This window comes from Lethenteron reissneri, chromosome 47 (assembly GCF_015708825.2).
Source record: "Lethenteron reissneri isolate LAM-NWPU_2019-01 chromosome 47, ASM1570882v1, whole genome shotgun sequence".
Classification (NCBI taxonomy): Eukaryota; Metazoa; Chordata; class Hyperoartia; order Petromyzontiformes; family Petromyzontidae; genus Lethenteron; species Lethenteron reissneri.
In genome coordinates this window covers 4749747-4763262 of record NC_083825.1, presented here as the reverse complement: position 1 = coordinate 4763262, position 13516 = coordinate 4749747, and the positions used below count along the sequence as shown (strand labels likewise).

Genomic DNA, 13516 nt, shown 5'->3' with positions numbered 1-13516 from the left:
CGTATGGATGCGACTGGAGAGGAGCATCGAAACTTCTCGATTTAAATATTGTGGACAGAGCTGAGTGGAAGGAAGGCGATGATCGCCAATAATATTTCGAGAAAGGTCGTGCCACGTCCGACGTGAATGTGTCTTTGTTTATTTAGTTTTATTTTATTTGTATATTCTTGAAATCACTTTCACTTTCAAGAACATAAAATAAAACTAAACTATTGTTATCTTACCAGATAAAGGTCACCGAGCTGTTCATTTTTTTTTCAGAAGCGACCTGGCCACAAATAACAGCCCAACAAAGTGGACTGTCATATGTAAATGAATAGCAGAAAAACAATCTAAATAACCACGTCGTATATAATAGGAAGCCCAAGTTAACGCGTGTTAAAATGTATATCGTTAAAATGTATTCACCGCACTGTGATTCCAAAGAACACAGGATGAGATTCCAAAGAACACAGGATGAGATGTTACTATCCTTTGTGCAAGCACTTCCAAGAGTTCATGAACAGTGAGCCTGGTGAAATTATATAGTTATAAATAATGTATTCAAATTCACGAATACAGCATTTTTGAGACCCAAGCATCACATAACGCCTGGCTTTGGCATTCTTCCTCGAACCGGTGATGGAACTGTCGACCATGTCAGACCATCATCAACAGGCCGGTGTGCACATCGCCTTCATGAATGGTCAACTAAGGACACCAGCTCCAGTCATGCAATTGTGGCCATGCACCCAAACCATGGACCGCATTAAACTCATAGAGACCCACAGAGATTCATTAAAGACACACCACAGTGCAATTGTGGCCATGCACCCAACCCACAGACCACAGAGTGAACCTCCTGTAGTCTGCACTCCTTCACCGGAGGAGGAGAGGGGAATAGCAAAACAACACAAACTCTCCTGCAGCCCTCTGCTCGTGGCTGGCAGACCTCGACATTGGCTTCTCGCCCCCGAACATTTTGCTGCCCATCGTGCGCAAGAATACAATGCTGTATCGCGAGAAGGACTGTTCTTCCTGGCCACGGCTAACGTCAGTGGCGAGTGATCTCTGGGCCATTCCGCGCCACCAGGCAGCATTGACCGGCATGGTGAAGTATGGGCAAAACAACACTCGTGACCAACGTGGCGTGGGAGAGGCCTACGTCCAGCTGTAGAAAAAGGGGAGCCAAACATCATCATTGTACTGGTAGGAACCTCCTGGTTACACCAGCCCACAGGAGATTATTGTGTCCGTCGTGCAGGGAGGGGCTGGGTGGGGAGGGGCTGGGTGGGAAGGGGCTGGGTGGGGAGGGTGGGGCTGGGTAGGGGGTGGGAGGGGTGGGGAGGGGCTGGTCACCCCGTGGTGCCCTTATAAAACTCAACGTTTAACCTACTCACTCCGACATGTGTCCGCCCTCACAGTCGGGCATATTTGCGGAATACACCACGCCGCCGTTGACCCTGGCCATTGACCGAGCAACCCAACGTTCCTACCAGCTCCCTCCGCAGAAATGTGTTATCTTAAATACTGTATTTCCGTCCATTCTCATCGAGTAATGAAGTTAATAAACACACTGCACTTCTTTTGCACTGTAAGCCTGACATATTAACTGCTGATGTACTTTCATGGAACAAGATTTAACGATTTAAATTTCGATTTAAAGCTTTCGTGACTGCAGGGATTCGTCTACTTGGTTCTTTCGGAAAAATCACGTAGAAGGCAAATAATAAAATAATAAAAATTAAACATAATAAAATACAATTCTCACGACGTTTCGGCCACAACGCAAGCAGCCGTCCTCAGGTGAAGAACAGGGCTGTCGGAAAGACAGCGTCCGGACGATTATACAGCCCTGTTCTTCACCTGAGGACGGCTGCTTGCGTTGTGGCCGAAACGTCGTGAGAATTGTATTTTATTATGTTATATTTTTATTATTGTATTATTTCCCTTCTACGTGACTTTTCCGAAAGAACCAAGAGGAAGATTTTACGAGGTTTTTTTCATACAAAAAGAAAAAAAAAACACCTTTTTGACCTGCCGTGTTGCTTCGAGGGCATTTCTAAAACACAGGCCTCATAATTATGTGGATTCATATAATACTGGGAGTGTGGTATTAGTCTGCCCCAAGTGAGTACCTGGTGCGGTGTGTAAACATCGCCACGAGGGAGACAAAGGCGGACGGACGTGGTGCTGGCCACCAACCCCCTCGTGCCTTGCGGGCCTTCATAGGTGCTCGCTCACAGGACTTGCCATCGCAGCCTGTGTAGGCTTTCAGGGGATCTCTATCTTTATTTATTTGACTGTGCTTGTGTATGTGATTGCATGTGAATGGAGGTGTGTGCGTGTGTGTGCCACTATTAACTAATTTCTATATAATGGGTCAATTATTACAGCCACCATTAGCTTGTCAGCTGCATAACAAGATAACTATTTTAAATGGTCACTTATTACGTAACTAACGCTACAAAAATAAATACACTTGAATTAGCCTGGATTTATGCTTCATACCTGATTTACAAAACATTTCAGTGCCCCTACGATATTCGTAAAAATAATGTTATTTTCCATGAATATGCTAAATTCCTCTTCATATGCACATTATTTTTGTTAAGGCGCTCTTCCACCTCCAACGCAGCTTATATATAAGCTCCTACCTTGGTAGTGTCTCATTCTTCACCTGAAGACGGCTGCTTGCGTTGTAGCCGAAACGTCGTGAGAATTATTTTATTTTATTATGTTTAATTTTTATTATTTTATTACTTCCCTTCTACGTGACTTTACCGAAAGAACCAAGAAGAAGAAAATGTTATTGTTTATATTAATTTGCTGATTCTTAGCTCGTGTGCCTTGAACAGACTGTTTGCTGGGACAAGTGCTGTTATAGGGAGCTCTTCTGAAGGCCGAAACATCACACAAGGTGGCCAGCACCACGTCCGGCTGCCTTTGTATCCCCAGTGGTTATGTTTACACACTGCATCAGCTACTCATTTAAGGCTGAGTCGACCCAGGAGATGCCCAGAACTGGTTCAAACATTCACCACTGTTTATCGGCCGTGAGCGAGAATCGAACTCTGGTCGCCGGGTTTGCAGCGCAGCGCGTTAACATCACTCAATCTCTTCTCCAGTCCATGCCGCGCCCGTTTAGCCCCCTCTAGCTGTTTAGGCATACGGTGGCTGGGCATGCGGGCTACATCACCCATCCAACGCAGCCTTGCCTGCCGGAGGAGCTCACCGATGGGACTTGGTCCAGATCTACACATACACGCACACACACGCACACACACGTACACACACACAAAGGCAAATATCCCCCCGTATAGCCTTGACAGACTGTAGGGGCAAGTGCTGTTAGCGAGCACCTATGAAGGCCGGAACGGTACACGAGGGGGTGGGTGGCCAGCACCACGCCCGACCGCCTTTGTCTCCCCAGTAGCGACGTACACACACACGTGTGCGTGCCCTGTGCGCACGACACCTGTACGACGCCTCCAGGACCCTGCTCACGGGGACTCGAGCCCGCGCCGGCGAAGGTTAATGCTCCGATCCGCGAAGCACGAAGCCAAACATCTGTGACTCGTCCTGCGCGAGCCGTTTGTCACGATGTTTATTCGCGCGCGTGGGCGCAGCTCCATTCAATTTGCCGTTCCTAAGGTGACGTGGCACCAGCCCCGAGTGGAATCGGGGGGAGGAGGAGGAGTTGGGGGGGGGGGGACGTTTCGAGTCGCCACTTAAGAGGTGGCCAATCCAGCGCTGTTGCTGGTGGGGGTATATGGGGGGCGGCGGGAGGGGGGGGGGGCACACCGGGGGGGGGGGGGGGGTGGATGATCGGGGAGCGAGGATTTGGATGGATGCCCGGGGGGGGGGGGTGGGTGGGGGCGGATGCGAGGAGGCCATGCTTGTTAAAACCCCAGTCGCGTAGCCGAGCAAAACATTCAATTACCTCTGGCCACGGAGAGGTGGGAAATCATCGTCGTGAAGAAGCGGCGTTTAATTTGTGGCCGCGTGGTCTCGTCGCGGCCGTGCGTGATTGGCCATTTATTTATTTTGTTTGTTTGTTTCCTCGCCGTCCCCCCCCCACTCCCACCGCTTTCCTTGCGTAGTGGGGGGCCTCGCCAAGGAAGTGGAGACGGCCCCCCGGGGTGGCACGGGGTCGATAGCAGAGGCCCCCCCGCAGGGCACGTGGGCCGAGTTTGCGGCCGCTGCAGCATTCCATTTGGGCGTTTGTCGTTCAGCGTTTGACACCGGCTGTCGTGACCTCTCGCGGAAGACATCGCTCTCCGCGCTGACCCGCTCACGTAACCCCCCTACCCCTTCTCTCTCCCCCCGTTAGTCTCCACGGTCCCCATCTATTCCGTCCGTCTGTCAACACATTCCTGCGGAGGGAGCTGGTAGGAACGTTGGGTTGCTCGGTCAATGGTCAGGGTCAATGGCGGCGTGGTGTATTCCGCAAATATGCCCGACTGTGAGGGCGGGCACAAGCCGGTGTGAGTAGGTTAAACGTTGAGTTTTATAAGGGCACCACGGGGTGATCAGCCCCTCACCACCCAGCCCCACCCCTCCCACCCCCCACCCAGCCCCTCCCCTCCCCACCCAGCCCCTCCCTCACCACCCAGCCCCACCCTGCACGACGGACGGACACAATAATCCCCTGTGGGCTGGTGGAACCAGTGGGTTCCTACCAGTATTAACAGAACTAAACAACAACAACAACAACCCGGAGACGGAATGTTGAACGTGCTGAGCAGGGGGCGTAGCGACTGTGGGTTGCGTGGCTGTCCGGAGAGACGCAGTCGGTGTCGATGCGGCTAAGCGACAACGGTGTCGGACAAAAATCCTGGGGGTGGAGCGTTTGGGGGGGGGGGGGGGGGGGGGCGGTTTCCTCCCTTGAACGAGCTGATGCAAGTGCCCGACTTACGCCGATGACAGAACCTTGAAATGCAGAGTGGAGCACAAACAGCGGGCCTCAGTCGGAGGCTGCTGAGTCGAGAGCCGCTCGCCGTGTAGGTTTAGTCCAAGTGCGGCGCTGCAGGACGCCTCTTGTGCCTGACAGAGAGGAGGAGGACGCCTCCGGCTTGCACAACGTGGCCACTCCGCTGCCTATTGGAAGCACTCAGATCCCAGATTGGAATAGGGGTATCGAGCCAACTGTGATTATCCGTGCATGCCCTCGGGTAGACTTAGACAGAGACCCATAGACTTAGACAGAGACCCATAGACTTAGACAGATACCCATAGACTTACACAGAGACCCATAGACTTACACAGAGACCCATAGACTTACACAGAGACCCATATACTTACACAGAGACCCATAGACTTACACAGAGGCCCATAGACTTATACAGAGACCCATAGACTTGCACAGACACCCATAGACTTACACAGAGACCCATAGACTTAGACAGATACCCATAGACTTACTCAGATACCCATAGACTTACTCAGATACCCATAGACTCACACAGAGACCCATAGACTTACACAGATACCCATAGACTTACACAGAGACCCATAGATTTCCAGAGACCCATAGACTTACACAGCGAGCCATTGCCTTACACAGAGACCAACAGACTTCGACGATAGGGATGTGACGGTGCATTGATTCATCAATAAAACAATTTGTATTCATACGCTTCCAATAGAAGCATTGAGTCATATGCTTAAGAAATAATTACTTTTATGGTTTATGCAAATCGTGTGCAAACGACATGATAATAATGTAGTCTTTTGAGCACAAGACTTATATTGCTTATGTCTGTAGCGTCAGCATCCTATCAATGAGGCCGTGTTGTAAAAACGAAATAAAATCCTCTTCAAATTATCCACGTGAGACGCTTTCCGCTATTTTTGCAGCATATTTTCATCCAAATTGTATTGTCAGCAGAGGGGAGTGTGGAACAACCCATTGCTGTATAACGCTCCTATGGCTCTCGCCGTTCTCTGGTGAAGTATGGTCAAAACCCCCTTTAACCAGCATGGCGTAGGGGAGGCCCTCGTCCAGCAGTGGATTGACAGAGGCCGCACACGTACGTGGCATGTGGATGAGAAACAGGGATATGTGTGTTGCAGCTAATCTTGATTTTAAGCTTTCGTGACTGCAGGAATCCATACTCTTTGGTTCTTTCGGTAAAGTCACGTAGGTAGAAAAATAAAATCAAATAAAATCTAATATATCACGCCTGAGGACGACCGCTTGTGTTGCGATCGAAACGTCGTAATATTTTTGGTTTGTTTTATTTTATTTTTCTACCGACGTGACTGTTTACCGAAAGAATCAAAGAGTATTTGTTGAAGCTGTCACATCGTAAGTTGCCAACCGTGCTAATCGGGGGTGCAGGGGAAGGACAACAAACTAACAACAACAACAAACAAATGCACAAAGACAACTGAACAACGGATGAGAAAATCGCGCAAAAAGTGCTGCGGACGGAGACTCGGGATGACGCTGAGAGACGCGGGAGAAGGGGATGGGGCAGGAGACAGGGAGAGGGGCAAGTTGGCTCAGGTAGTCGCTGGATCGCTTTGGTGGTGATGCCGTGAGGTTGCTCCTCAGCTGCCGCTGGGGGTGGGGGGGGGGGGGTCCCTTGGCTGGGCTGGAGGGTACTCTGAGTTTTTTCGGTAAAGTCGCGTAGGTTAAAAAAAAATGAAAGGAAAATTAATAAAAAATAAAATAATAATTTAAAAAATCACGACGTTTCGGAGGCAACACAAGTCTCCGTCATCAGGTGGGACCGTCACAGCCAGATTTGCTGTACGTGACTTTACCGAAAAAAAACTAAGAGTATGAATCCTTGCAGCCACGAAAGCTTCAAATCTAGAATGGGCTGGAGCGCTTCACTGAGACGCTTGAGATGAGACGCGATGATGATGATGCAGTGTCGCTTGGAGTTACTTACAGTCGATCCTCTCCCCTCCTCCTCTCGTACCTCCCCCTCTCACCCCCCACGTGCCCCCCCCCCTCACCCCCACTTGCCCCCCCCTCTCACCCCCCACGTGCCCCCCCTCTTTCTCACCCCCACGTGGCCTCCCGCACACCCCCCACGTGCCCCCCCTCTCACCCCCGACATGGCCTCCCTCTCACCCCCCACGTGCCCCCCCTCTCACACTCCCCCACGTGCCCCTCCTCTCTCATCCCCCACTTGCCCCCCTCACTTCCCACGTGCCTCCTCCACCCCCACGTGCCCCCTCCACTCCCCACGTGCCCCCCCTCTCACCCCCCCCCACATGCCCCTCCTTTCTCACCCCCCACGTGCCCCCTCCACCCCCCACGTGCCCCCTCCACCCCCACGTGCCCCCTCCACCCCCCACGTGCCCCCCTCTCACCCCCCACGTGCCTCCTCCCTCACCCCCCCCGCCCCCCCCCGCCCCCAGCGTGCGAGCTCATGGAGCAAGGAATCCTGGCGCTCGTGAGCTCCACGGGCTGCGCCACGGCCTCCTCGCTGCAGTCACTGAGCGACGCCATGCACATCCCGCACCTCTTCGTGGAGCGGGGGGGCCCCGCGGCCTCCCCCTCGTCGGCAGGGGGGGCGGCCGGCACGGGGGGCTCTCCCCGCAGCGGCTGCGAGCTGCCCCCGCACCCCCCGCCGCTGCCGCCGCAGACGACGACCGACCCCGGGGCGCCGGGCGTGGAGGAGCCGCAGGGCTACACGCTGACGGCGCGGCCGCCCGCCGTGCTGGGCCACGTGCTGACGCGCGTGCTCGCCGACTTCGCCTGGCGCAAGTTCATTCTCTTCTACCAGGCTGGATACGGTACGTGGCCGCGGGGCAGGTGGCAGCGACCCTGCTGGGTGGGCACGGGTGACCTTGGCCGGCTTGGCAGGGTGGACGCGAAGTTGAACTAAGCTGAAACTAAGCTATGGAATATTTCACGACGTTTCGATCGCAACGCAAGCGATCGTCATTGCTTGCGTTGCGATCGAAACGTCGTGATATATTATTTTGTTTTTACCTACGTGACTTTACCAAAAGAACCAATGAGTATGGATTCCTGCAGTCACGAAAGCTTCAAATCAAGATATTAACTTTTTCTTTATTTTAACAGGTAAGGCCCACCGAGCTATCTGGCTCTTTTTTCAGAAGCGACCTGGCCACAATTGATAGCTCAACGAAGTGGCTTATCACGTGGAAATGCATAGCAGCCAAAGTACTCTGAAACGCACGTTGATTCTAAATGTAGAGGGGTGAAAACTGGAAGACCCAGAGAAAAATCCATGGTAAGAGAGACACTGCAAACTCCAAATAGACAGCAGGCGTCAAGGTCGGGATTGAACCGACGACCTCCTGCGTACCAGGCAAAGGAGATGACATTTTACAACCGTGTCCATGCAGAACCTGGTCAGGTCTTTCGCGGGGAAGTCAGAATATGTATTCATATTTTAGAAATCCGATTGGCTGTAAAGCTCGTTTTCACAGATATCTTGACAGAGTTCCTGTCTCTTTCGCCATATACAATAAATGTATTTTTTTCTCCTTTTAAGGCCACGCGGTGCTACTGACAAATGTGTTGAATGTTGTATTTGCTATGTGTGTTTGTGTGCCGCTGCCAACGCTGCAGTAGCAGTAGCAGCATCGCCTGATAATCTGGCTGACGCTGGGTTGAAGACGCGTTGCTCAGCCTCATCTAAAAAACACAGCGCGATTCAAAATAAGCCCGATCGCAAAAGAGCCCAAGTAAAACGTTAAACCGGTGAAGGGTGCAATTAGAGTCACACATGGCCATGATTTGTAGCTGCTTATGTTCTAAAGTCAATTGTGTATCATTATGTACAGTGGGTAGTCCATTCAGCTGCGAACATTGCCTTGGAAATAAAGAAATTAAACATTAAATGAGGGACCCCCACTCAGCTGGCTTCCTAGTGGGCTGTGCGCCGCTGCGAGGCCACAGTTCAACTCGCGGTGGAATGCACGCGGCTCGCACCCCAATCCCAGATACTCAGCTCCCCAAGGGCCTCGCTGCTGCCTCGTCTCTCCCCTTTCATCTCCCTTTACTCCCTTCCACGCACTCTCTCTCTCTCTCTGTCTCTGCTCCAGCAACCGTGGCTTTCATATTGGTCAACCTTGGCTCAGTTTGAGGTCGACCGACTGTACCTAACTATACGATTTACTATTTTTACTTTACCAGGTAAGGCCCACTGAGCTATGCAGCTCTTTTTCAGAAGCGACCTGGCCACAAATGATAGCGCAATGAAGTGGCTTACCACGTGGAAATTGACAGCGACCAAATGCTCTAAACGCGTGTTTCTCAATGTGAAGGGGAAAACCGGAGAACCTGGAGAAAAATCCACGCGACCACGGGGAGAGAGAGACAAACTCCACAAATATACAGCAGGCGTTAGCCTCGGGATCGAATCCACGACCTCCTGCATACCAGGCGAGGGAGTTAACATCTCGCCACCGTGGCACCTATAACTGCCCACCTCCCCACCACCAACCAGCAATTAATTTAATCAATTACCGAATGAGATTTTCCATCTCATTTGGTAGCCCGAATGTAATTATTACCGTGCACGTGAACAATGTACACACCTTTGTCAATCCACTGCTGGATGAGCGCATTACAACACTACGCGGGTCGTTTGTTAGCGTCGTTTGGCCAGTGTGGGTCGATGAAGGTGTGGAGCGTAGACATGGCAACATAGATAGTACAGCGCAACAGCGGATGTTTCTGCACTACCCTCGTACGCGCTCACAACGTATCCCCGCAGCAGCCTATGACACCTGTTTTTTGCATGACGATTGGCCACCTAAGCATTATCCAGGCTCAAGCATGCTTAGCTTCCGAAGTCCGATGATATCGGCCACATTTCTGGGCGATTTGGGTCATAGAACAATGGTGGAAAAATTTATTTCCATGTTTTTTTTTTATTCTCTATGCGCACTCGCGCAATTTGACACGTGTACCGGTGAGGCATTTAAAAAAAATTCCGAATTGATCGATGAATCGATGCATCGCTGTTATGCCTGGTACAGGCATCGGTGGCCGTTTCCCCGCCTTCCTTCCACGGGATTGCTCGTGCCGTTTGCTCTCACCTGCGTAAATCAAGAAAATTGAATCGCGTTAAACCACGAAGCCACCGGGGAGCACTTAAAGACTCCCTCCGGCGCATTAACCAATTAACCAACGGAGCAGACACATTGATCAATTTAGACGCTACCCAACGCGTAATTACAAATTCGCCACTTGCTCCGGATTGTTGTGAATTAGCGCCAGATTCCCTCCTCATAGAGCAGACCGTGTTAGCAAAATCATGTGAGGAGGGACTTTGTGTTAAAAGATGTTTCGAGGAATTGTGGCTGCAGTCACGTCGCCAGCCCAGTGCTGACTTGACTCTGTTTGTAGTTAGCGTACAAAATGACGTTTATTTGTTTGCGTCGTTTGAACAGGGCCCACCGCGATTTCCCGCACCTCCGATTTTAGCACGGCTGGCTCCGTATGGTGCAAAAAGAAGTTGGACGTGTGTACATATACGCGGTGGTTTTGCCAAGAATATTTGCCAACATCTGCAGCATTTGTTTAACGAGCCTGATGAAACCTACAAGGTCAAAGCCGGTCCATGATGTTCTGGATTACATCGGTCTGGAGAACCAGTTAAACTCCTATGGGATAATTGTGTATACATAGGTGTGGAGAGACAGAAGAGAGAGTTATGCTTATATGTGTATTAATCATTTGAACAAGGGAGACAAAACATACACATGCATGGATTCTGGAACTCGGGGTTTCGTCAGGCAAGCTACGTGGGCAGAGCTGGGCACGGAAGGGAGGCTGCTCAGTCCCCCCCTATGAGTCGCCACGCACGCGGGCGCTGGGGACCATTACATGATGGCATGCGAATGCGTAGTTGTTTGTTCCAACTTGTTTCTTCATCTGCCCAGCTTTCTGTCCCATGCATCAGCTCCAGGTCTCGCAGCAAATCCCATATCTACAGCACCGCAAGTCCTCTGGCAACCTGTTTTTTTTGTGAATGGTGGCAGCCCATCAATAAAAGCATGAACCAGGATCGCGAGTAGCTCCGTCATCGACCACCACGAATCAACTGGGCCTCCAATCCGCCTTGCCGAGGATTCTCTCCGCTAATCGGAGCCCTCCAAATAAATAAATCACTGATAATTATCCCCCGAGCGAGAGGAGAAAAAAAACGACACCGACAAAAAAAACACGCGTGAAACTTGAAGTTTAAAAAAAGCAATATATATGTGTGTGGTCATTTCCAGCCTGAGGGCCGGCCGGTGTGCTTAATCTGGCGTTAAATATGCAGAACAAATTAACGCACACACGAGCGGGATTGACTTTAACTTAACCCGGAGGCTGGCCCCAAGGCGGTCGTGATGTCGAGCGTGTCAGCCGGGCTGACCTCCCCGGAGATGCGTGCAAAGACAAAGATATCCCCTCCCAATCCCGTACAGCCTTGACAAACTGTCCGGTCAAGTTTCTGTTTGCGAGCACCTGATGAAGGACGGCACTTGGGCGCACACACAGGTGGGGTAGGGGTGACCAGCACTAACGCCCGACCGCCTTTCTCTCCCCTAGTGGCGATGTATGCGAACCGCACCAGGTACACTCGTTTGAGGCCGAGTCGACCTAGGGAAGGCCCGGGACCGGTTCGGATATTTCGTCACCGGTGTTGTCGGCCGCGAGGAGGTCACACGAGACAGACCTCCCCGTCAGCCGTAAACAATTGCGCGATGAGTTTGTTTTATACATGTAGATATACAGAAGGCTGCACAAGCATTAGAGGTGAAACATTTAATATTACAAGCAGGAAACAGGAAAAAAAACAATGGAACGTTAAGGTCATCGTGAACACGAATGAATCATGATGCACTTGCATATCTCTGTGTGTGCGTGAGTGTGCTCGTGGCAGGTGAGCGGTCCGCGTGACGCGCTGCAAACCCGGCCACCCGAGTGCGATTCCCGCTCCGGGCCGCAAACACCCAGTGACGATTATCTCAACCGGTCTTGGGCCTCCCCTAGGTCGAGTGTTACCTGGAGCGGCGTGTGAACATCGGCACCGGCGAAAAGATTTCTGACCACGCCACCCACTCGTGGTGTGCAGTGCCGGCCTTTATAGGTTCTCTCGCCAGCAGCACTTGCCCCAGCAGCCCGCATGCCTAGCCACGTGGGATCGTTATCGCTGTACGATGAAGGAATACCTAAGCAATTAGCAGATTACAAGCTGGCACCTCCGCGGATGCTCGTTTCTGTTGCCGTGCTGGATACATTCCCTCTGGCAAATGAGACAGCGGAAAGGGAATATGAAAGCGTGGCTATTTACAATGATGAAATGCACGCAAGCCCACCCACCTGCACTTCCGATTAGCACAGTAGGCAACAGAGGTACACGAAGGGGTGGGTGGCCAGGACCACGCCCGGCCGCCTTTGTATCCCCAGTGGTGACGTTCACACACCGCACCAGGTACTTATTTGAGGCTGAGTCGACCTAGGGGAGGTGCAGGACCGGTTCAGACAATCGTCACAGATGTTGACCGTGAACGGGAACCGAACTCGGGTCGCCGGGTTTGTAGCTCAGCGCGCTAGCCTCTACACTACCGCTCCCCACCCACACGCACACACACACACGCACGTAGGCACACGCACACACACACGCACACACACACACACGCACGCACGTAGGCACACGCACACACACACGCACACACACACACACGCACGCACGTAGGCACACGCACACACACACACGCACGTAGGCACACGCATGCACACACACGCACGCACGTAGGCACACGCACACACACGCACACGCACACACACGCACGCACGTAGGCACACACACACACACACACGCACGTACGCACACACACACGCACACACACACACACGCACGCACGTAGGCACACGCATGCACACTTACGCACGTGAGCGCACATACCAATTTTGGGTTCGTGTCGTATTTAAATCCAGCCGCGTCTCAAGACGCCGGACAAAATAGTCGAGACGTCTATCAAAGAAACCGCTGAAGAGGGGGGGGGGAGGTGGGCGGGGGGGGGATCTTAGTTGCTTCAAGGTAAGGTGCGATTGAAGAGACTCCAAAGAGAAAGAGCAGTCACAGGCGGAGGAGAAAGTCTCGGGTCTGGTCTCAAAAAGCGAAATGCAAAATCCCAAAGCCAAGCGGTTGCTTCCGGTCCTGCTGCGTTTGAGGGTGAGTCTGCCTCCGCTGAGTTTGTGGATCGGGCAGACTTCTAGGATGCGGTTGCATGGTTTTGTTCCACCCCACAGGCACATAGCGAAACTTACTCTCATGCCCCATGGTGGAGGTTGGCGAGGCATGTGCCATGACTGGTCCTGAACCTGCTGAGGGCGGACCCAATCCTTTCCCAGGGAGGTTGAAACCAGGGGGCTGCTGTTGCGTCTGGGTAGTCATGGCACCATTGAGGGCCCCAGGAGGTTGGAATTCCAGATAGGGTGTGGGAAGCGGGGGGGGGGGGGGTATCTCTGAGTGCTTGTGTCATACGCACAGCGTAGCATAAACATCTCCCAGTTAGCCTTGACACTGTGTTGACAAGTGCTCTT

The 13516-nt window shown here is 52.1% G+C and overlaps 1 protein-coding gene across 1 annotated transcript in view; it reads left to right on the top strand.

The window, feature by feature from the left end:
• The window catches only part of LOC133354335 (glutamate receptor ionotropic, delta-2-like), a 224991-nt gene that overhangs the window by 133519 nt on the left and 77956 nt on the right, over window positions 1-13516 (top strand). The window contains exon 4 of the mRNA XM_061571083.1: window positions 7357-7734. Within this exon, the coding sequence (XP_061427067.1) occupies window positions 7357-7734 (378 nt within the window). The remainder of the gene's footprint in view (window positions 1-7356; window positions 7735-13516) is intronic.